The sequence below is a fragment of the Photinus pyralis genome, unplaced genomic scaffold (genome assembly GCF_008802855.1).
Source record: "Photinus pyralis isolate 1611_PpyrPB1 unplaced genomic scaffold, Ppyr1.3 Ppyr1.4_LG1, whole genome shotgun sequence".
NCBI lineage: Eukaryota > Metazoa > Arthropoda > Insecta > Coleoptera > Lampyridae > Photinus > Photinus pyralis.
In genome coordinates, this window is record NW_022170249.1 from 49,618,188 (window position 1) to 49,627,038 (window position 8,851).

Below are 8,851 nucleotides of genomic sequence, written 5' to 3' on the forward strand. Positions count from 1 at the left end.
GTAAGAAGTAGAATAGTTTCCCGATAGCATTGCTTTTATTTATAAAATTCAAATAAGATTATACATGTATCAAAATTAAACCTTCTCGCAACAATTTTTCATCTTAGCGCTAGCAAAATTAAATTAAACACGAATAGGTTCGGTTTCCTTCCACAGCCAACTCTTGACATCATCCAAACCCTGTTTGCTTAGAAGAGGACCGATCACGTCACGACAAACCTGATGGTACGCGTTCAACTGCGAAATTTCTTGGGCCGTTAGCATATCCACCTTGATCAATTTCAATTGTTTCGGGAACAAGGTGATGGTATCGAAAGTTAAAAATCCGCGATTATTAAAATTGTGCGGGGAGTTCGCGTGAGTAACGTGAACGATATCCTCGATGCGGATTCCGAACTTGCCGTCCTCGTAATAACCGGGCTCGTTGGAAAGAAACATGTCGGCTTCTAGACCGGGGTCGTTCGGGTAGTTCCTCCACGACATGCCCATGGGTCCTTCGTGTACATTAAGGTACGAGCCGATGCCGTGGCCCGTTCCGTGGGCGTAGTCCAATCCGACGTCCCACAGGTACTGGCGGGCGAACGAGTCCAAGCAGTTGCCCTTAATTTTGGAGGGAAATACCACTCTACCTAGTCGCAGTTGGCCTTTAAGCACGCGCGTGAAGCATTCCTTTTCGAATTCTGACGGTGTGCCGAAATGCACAGTTCTGGTCACGTCCGTTGTGCCGTCCTTATATTGGGCACCGGAGTCGCACAAGTACAATTCGTTAGCGGTGATCTGGGAATCGGTGCTCGAATGCGGTTGGTAATGTATAATGGCGCCGTGTGGGCCTACGGAGCTGATTGTGCAAAAGCTGGGACCGACGTGATCCGCCTGCTGCTCCCGGAATTTCTCCAACTTGTTTGCACCGGAAATTTCGGTTACCTTCTCAGTGTGTATCGCCTTCTCTAACCAGGAGAAGTAGCAACAAAGAGCTACGGCATCCTTGATGTGGGCATTTTTCATTCCCTGTATTTCCACCGGGTTTTTAACCGCTTTCATTAAAGTTGCCGGAGTAACCTCAGTTTTAAGCCTCTTCTCTGGGACAATGCTAGTCAACGCGTAGCAGGCATCGGTTGACAACCACACAAATCCTTCGGACACCTTCGCTATCGATTGCTTTAAAACTTCCTTCACTTTCATATATGGCTCTATCTTAATATTGAGGTCGGTTTCGGCGGCGAAGTGTGCCTGGACTGCCGGTGTAACCTTCGACGAATCCACCAACAGAACGACCGAATCCGGCAAAATAATAACGAAAGCGAAAAATACCGGATTATACTCCACGTCGCTACCTCTCAAATTCAAAAACCAAGCCACATCGTCCAAGGCAGTCAGCACTAAAATGCTCGCGTTCGAGTCCTTCATTTGTGCACGAATCTCCTTCAACTTTTGACTGATCGATTTGCCGGCAAACTTCAGCTCGAGCGGCACAATTGGATTATTAACGGGTGCCTTTTTATCGGTCCACACTAAGTCTATCAGATTTGGTTCTACGGCTACTAGATCAAAGCCGACAGTTTGCAGCTGTTGCTGACAGGTCGTCCAGTTGGAGTGCGATATTACGTTCGGGTCGACTCCGACGCACGAGTTGGGGGGTAAGTTTTTCGTCAGCCATAATTCTGAAAAATTTAATTCCCTCTCAATACATTGCACGTTATTACAGTTTCACAAAGAGATGAATTATGGTAAGTGACCCAAAAACTTACCGTAGTAAATTTAGGCGTAACTTGCAGTTTGATCACAATGGTCACAACCTCAATCAACACCTAGTAGTCACATTGTCCATTAGTGGTCGTATTTTTTTGACGAATAAATTTGATTTTTGTAGTGACCGTTAAAACCGGGTAAGAACTTCTGTGGACAATGTTATCAGTAGAAGTTGGTGGAGGTTATTGTTAAAAAGGAGATTCTAATCAGTTTTTAAAACGGATATCAAACAAATCCGTTAAATCCTTGGATTGATCGTGCCTAGGGGGAAACAACTTTGAATTTTTGGTGTACAACCATTTGAATTAACGCGAATTAATTTGAATTAACGTAAATTAATTTGAATTAACGTGAATTTTTTTTAGGCATCGACAATGAAGGGCATTAGCCATCATCTCTTAGGTATTATTTGGTGTTCAAAGTAGGTCCTTTAATTCCGATCGCTTAAAGAACTCTAGGACGTTATGTATTTCCTTTATCCACATATCCCTCATATTAACGTGAATTAACGCGAATTAATTTGAACTAACGAGAATTAATTTAAATTAACGTGAATTAATTTGAATTAACGTGAGTTAATTTGAATTAACGTGAATTATTCTGAAATGATTTGAATTTGTTTGCATTTCTGTATCACTTACAAGAAACACTAACTTTCGTAATTATGAACTGATTTTTGACCAAACTTTTAAGTTTGTGAATTTACACTTTTTGGAATAAAATGGCGGCCACTTTTATATTAGCGTCGAATTTTAAACGAGACGAGAGTTGTGCTTTCTCCCAATCTGATTGTTTTATTTGTTAAGATATTTAAATGAAATTTTGCTGATCATAATATTCAAAACAGCGAAGTATTGTTTCGTTTATAAGAGCAGCCACTTCTCCGCCTCTTTCGATTTCTATGCCTGTGTTGACTAGCCGTTTATATACAAGCAGTTCCAGCATATAAATAAAAAAAATTAACGCGAATTAACTTGAATTAACGGGAATGAACTTGAATTAACGGGAATTAATTTGAATTAACGTGAATTGATTTGAATTTTTGGTGTACACCAAAAATGGTACTTGTTTCCCCCTAGGATCGTGCCTTGTAAAAATGCATTTATTGTAGGTTTTGTAATCACATTGGTGATTTTTAAAATCCTGAGAAGGACTGTGTGATAACAAATGGTTTTTTAATTGCGTTTCAAGTTGCATAATCACACTGAGCACATTTAAAATTCTTGAAAGTACTGTGTTTTATTTCAACGCTTATACTTGTATTATAAAATATCGTCCAAGATCTCAGGGCCCCCAGACCTTACTTATTTTCTGATGGACAGCGTATGTACAATAGAGTAGTATTATTGTGTACAATGAACGTACACATATCTCCTAGCTTGGGCCAATTCTCGAAAATTGTACTCATCCATATTTATATCGTTCCATTTGAAATTTTCAAAAAAAAACTGCAAAGTTTATGTTAATGTCACATCGCGCCCTCTACCACTCATCACATTTACTAAAACGATTCTATTCATGTAAAATCTGATTCCACGAAGAGAGCTCTTTCCAACAAGACCTATTATGTGAAAATCTGTTGACCTAAACCGAAGTTACATTCAATTCCTTAAAGCGATGTTCTCCTTCCCCCACCCCTAATATTTTATGAGCTACAGCAATATGTGCTGCATCAAAATGATGCAAAATTGAAACAAGATTGAATTTTTTGGGTATATTTTAGGAAAAAAGTTATTTTTCTACTTAACCATGAATCGTACGCCCTCTAGCGGCGAAGTTAGAAACTTGAAAATAATTTCCAGCGGTTTATCTTGGCCTCTTTTGTTAACAAATTTTTTTTTCCGAAACTGTGCAATTAACGGTTCCATAAATAATTAATGGGACACCCTGTACATATTTTGTTTATCAGAAAATAAGTAAGGTCTGGGGACCCTGGATTCTTCCTCTAATAGAAAATAAGCACAATCGTGTTGCTAACCGTCCCGTATTTCCCGGGACGTCTCGTATACAGGGTGTTTTTTTGGGAGCTTTAGTTAAAAGTTTCTGGGAAAGTAAAATAGGTAGGTTTTTGAAAATTTGTACTTAGGAGTTACTCTGAAGGACGAATCGATGTAAAATATTTTCAAAATGGCCGCACTTCCGGAAACACCGGAAGTAGATAGTAACTTCGTTATTTTAAATGGCAACCCCTATTTTTTATTGCTTTTTTGGATTCTACGTGAAATTTCACTTCTTTTGATACCCATATGTCGATATCTACCATTTATGGTTTTTTAAGTTATTTTGACTTTAAGAAAAAAAATGGCGGATGCAGATGGTACCTTGATAATTGATTACTTGCAAACGGTTGTAGTCATGGCAACCTATTTTTATCAGTGCATAGAGAATGAATATGGCTTTCTTTTAGTGCACTTAAAAAAAAGTTAAGTTGCGTACGACCGCCCCTATGGATATCCAAATTTATGAAACTTCAAAGACTAAAAACTCAGTTTTTTTAAATGGAATGACCATGTTCTTACTATTCCATGAGATAGAGAATCGAAATGGGCATATTTTGACAATGCATGTTCCTATAGCTATCTTTAACAGTTTCTGACTTATTCCCATTTTATTGAATTGACACTATTTTTTTCGGATTTTCTTTTTAGTAGTCGGCCATGATTCTATAACAATTGAATTTTAAACAAATCTAGTGACACTAATCCATCACCCACTGTTATAGGTTAACATAAGTTTTTCAAAAATCGAGAAATGACTCGCAGTGGTTTCACCTATTTTGGAATTTAATTGTTATTTATGGTGAAATGGGCAGAAGCGCAGCGCGTGCTTTCCGTACATTCATTCGAAAACTGGAACGAAATTGTATGAATTTTGGAAATTTTGTACCCCTAATGCACTTACAAACCGTTGAAGCAGAAGTGATACAAAGCTCTACAAGAGAATATTTAACAAAATGAATTGAATTGCAAATGCAAGATTAACAAAATAAATTCAATGCAAAATATAAAAAACTTCGTTGAAACATTTTTGGTATGGAATTGTTGCTAGAACAGACCTCTCTTAATTTCCAGACTTATACGTTGTTTAAGAAATTCAGTTGAACGACTCCCAAAAACTGAAGCAGTTATAAACAGTAGGCCATTTACCATTTTTTCATCTCTTTCATAATAATCGAGCTACTTATAGGGCTATGAAAAGTAAGACGCTATTCGACTGTTGTTTGACATGCAGTAGGCTATGACCTGTTCAAACAAAACAATATCATGCTTCAATCCCTCCCATGAATCGTCACATTTTTCCCATTTAACCAACAGTGTGAATCTAAAGAATTCCGTGATTCTAATGGTGTGGACGTTGGCCAAGTCACGCTCTATATGAATTTTCAATAAAAGTCTTGCAATTGAGACAAATTCCCTGTACTTAGAGATCAACAATACAGATATCGGTACTTGTATATTGGGCTACTTAGCCACAATTTCTATTACATGGCCTATGTTAAATGTCACGAAAGGTATTAATGTCTCATCAGGACGAAATTTAACTACGTAAGTTGCTGTCACAAACAAATAAATATTGACTTAAAAGAGAGACTATATACAAATTTTAAGCATAACAAAATATTTTAAACCACAAAACCATCATTTCTCACCAAATATGATTATACACTGTAGACTGTATTCAAGATAAGATGGTCACCCTCGTGGTCACCTCAATACCTCGTTTATTTGGCGAATACGAAAAATTTGTCAAATATAAATGAGACATTCCGATCTCATATGGAAACTGCCGATATTACTCCAGATTTCCTGTTTTTTTTAAGATTAAAAAGAAAACCCGACAACATGAAAAAGGTATATGGTTGTGGAAAAAAAAATATAGAAATTCGTGATTCAAAAATGATGAAATCTAGCTTGCCGGGTGCCATTTCACACAGAAAAAACCTATAACAACTTGTTGAATTATTCATTTTGAAGATTTATTTTTGCGCAATACGATGTACTCCTGTAGCACAACGGACACCCCGCATCCTGACAGCACACGGCCTGCTTGATTTCATAAACTTTCTAAATAATGAATCACGAATTTTTCCATTTATTTAAATACACCCATATGCATATTTTATGTTGTCTGATTTCCGATTAAACCGAAAGCGCTTCCGAAAGTTTCAATATGCAAAATTGGATAGATCGTGATGTCACATAAAATTATATTCGACAAATTTCTCGTATCTCGCCAAATAAAAGAGATATAAAGATGACCCTATTATCACGTACGCACTGTATACAGGGTGTTCATTTTATTTTGTCAAGGACTATAAGAGGTGCGTTATTAAATTAGCAAACAATTTCTATTTTACAAGCCTGCTTTAACGAGCATGGAAAACAATTTTTTCAATCAGCAGTTCACAAACAGTGAATCCCAATTGTGATTTTAAATGGAACTATATTTTCTTATTCGATAGAGAACTTTATTCTGAATTCAGTGATATAATATTTGTATATTCTTAGATAACAATTTTTATGAGAAAAATGCATGTTTAGATTTATTTCATTATACTTAGTGTGCCATGGACAAAACAAGTTGAATATGGATTCAGATTTTAGAGTGCTGTGACGGAAACAATACCATTAGTTACGTTGTCAGTTGCAATTATTGAATTATTATTGTTGTAAGAATACTGAAAAAGTTCAATTTAATAGAAAAATGAAACACTTTGTTCATTAATGAGAAAGTACGAAAAAATATACCTTTGTCTTGGTTACAATGTATCAGGAGAAGTATCTTGAAAGAGAAGTACCATCACATAGGTATTTTCGAAGATTAGAAGCCAGATTATGCGACTGCATTTATTGAAAAATCGAGAACAACAATAAATAATGCTATTGAAATAAATTGTTTGGGCGTATTTTGAAGCAAATCGAATATGTTATTAAAATGGCTGCTATCAAGTACCAGTGTAGTGTAGGGAGAGTACATAAAATTCATCTCAGAGACCATGACAGACGCCTCTCGAGTTTTGTTATTTGTTGCTAAACGAAGGAAGAGACTTTTTAAAATTTATTAGAATAAAATTTTTCAAATAATTAATAATTTCAAAGAAAATTCTGTGTTTTCCCCCATAACATTGTTTTTTTAGGTACTTTATCGAAAAAGAAAATTTTTGATTGAGTCCTCCAAATGTCATATTTTTTTAAATTGACCATCATTTCAAACAATTATTTAAATTGCAAAATTTGCTTATCCCTTTATGCTATCATTTTCACTTTAGTAGTTTGACTTTTTTAATATTTTTTTTAAATGGCAGACTTGGGTTCGGAAAAGAACGTCTTTCTACAAATTGGCGTTTCGTCTTTTTTTTCTTATGGGATGGTTTTTTGGTATCAGTAGAAATTTTGTAATTTCGGCTATCCAGAGCTATAATTTGTTTTGAGACTCATTTTTTCTATAAAGGACCTAATTTTTGTTTTTGTTGATTTTTGTGCCAAATTTTTTTTTCTTTTCTATTAATTGGTTTTGAATTTGAAATACTCTCCTCACTCAGTCATAGAAAATGAGGGTTGCTATTTAAAAAAATAGTCGATCACGTCATATCCCAAATTTGGATTTAATAATAATAATAATAATAATGCCTTTATTTGGACATTTTACAAATGAACCACGATGGCAAAAAAAATAAGGAAAAAAAGGTGACTATACAAAAAGATTACTTAATAGTCCATACAGAAAAAAAAACTAAATACTATATATAAAAGGGCAAAGTCGAGGGCAAAGTTCATGAAAAGAAAGAAATATTCTTTTCGTGCTCTTCCACTTAACCCAGCTTATTGAATTTATTCAAACTTAGAGACTCACCATGTAAATCGACACCTATTATGAAGGTTGATATATTGGCTAACATTATTACAGTATATATACTATGTGGATGATACGTCCCTATGGCTGGTTTACAGCAAATTCCAAGTGAGGTTGACATTAAAAAAAAAATAGTTTTTCAAAGTGGTGATTGGTTCTGAATAAAATAATGTTGAACTTGAAGAATAAAATGAAGAATCTTATTTTATTGTAATGTGCAAGTTGTAAACCATAAGATTAGTGAAGTGGCACTTATTCCTGACAGGTATCAGAATTATGTTGCTATATGCACCGTAGTACGTCCTGATGGACTAGCCAATACAAAGTAATTAATTTGGGATGACAACACTAAATTTTTATAATTTCATGACTAATCACCTGATTATGCATGTTGTTCAGAATTGATAGCTTCGAACAAACCACTCAGCTTTAAAATATGAATTATAATAAACTAGATAAGTGACTACGCATAAATAATTTTCCTCGTAATTTATGTACATAAATTGAACAAAGAATGTCGCCAAGACAATTAGTATGGAAATATAGCACCCACAATTATTCTCTCTCGGTCACAGATTTTAAGTGGATCATTATTAGGTGTCCACTTATTTGCATACGAAAATGTTTATCTGTGCCACTGACCTCGAAAATGCTCATCAATGTGATAGCTTATCGCATTGTTCCCCGGAAAACAAAATGTTTTATATTACCTTGGCTCGGTGTTGAAGGAACGCCCTCTTTCATTAACGTCCAATTTGAGTCCATCTCTTGCGATGCCTGCAGGAAATAGCGGCCGTCGGTCCACATCAGTGCGTGATCGAGGGTAACGATCGCGGTTCCTGCAGATCCCTCAAATCCGGATATGTACGACCGTCTCTTATCGTTGTCTGCGGGGTACTCGCTGTTGTGCGCGTCCGCCGAAGGGATGATGTAGGCGTTCAGGGGTCTCTTGTAATATTTGCATTCTTTCATTAGGGAGCGCAACTGCGTAAGCAGAGCGCCTGTCGGTTTTACGCTGGGCATTGTTCTAGAAAGCGGATTTGATGACAACAAACAAGAAAGTGGTCACTTACAGTTGCGATTCTCGGCGATTTCTACAATTGAAGAGCTGACCGTTAGCGGAGTTGTGTACGAAGACGACGGGGCAGATTGCAGGTCTTTCTCAAATCAGAATGAGAGCAAAATTCCGGTTCGGTTTATAAATGCACCGTAATTTCAGTCCATCCATTCCCGATCTGAACTTCATACG

At 36.2% G+C, this 8,851-nt stretch overlaps 1 protein-coding gene across 1 annotated transcript; it reads right to left on the reverse strand.

Annotated features, from left to right (window-relative positions):
• Positions 1-16: 16 nt before the first annotated feature.
• On the reverse strand, positions 17-8,838 carry LOC116179295 (xaa-Pro aminopeptidase ApepP). Its single transcript, XM_031499055.1, has 3 exons — positions 8,676-8,838; positions 8,313-8,629; positions 17-1,661 (listed from the first exon to the last, which is right to left on the reverse strand). The coding sequence occupies exons 2-3, from the start codon at positions 8,623-8,625 to the stop codon at positions 124-126; spliced, it is 1,851 nt and encodes a 616-aa protein (XP_031354915.1). The 5' UTR covers positions 8,626-8,629; positions 8,676-8,838; the 3' UTR covers positions 17-123.
• Between the last annotated feature and the right edge of the window lie 13 nt (positions 8,839-8,851).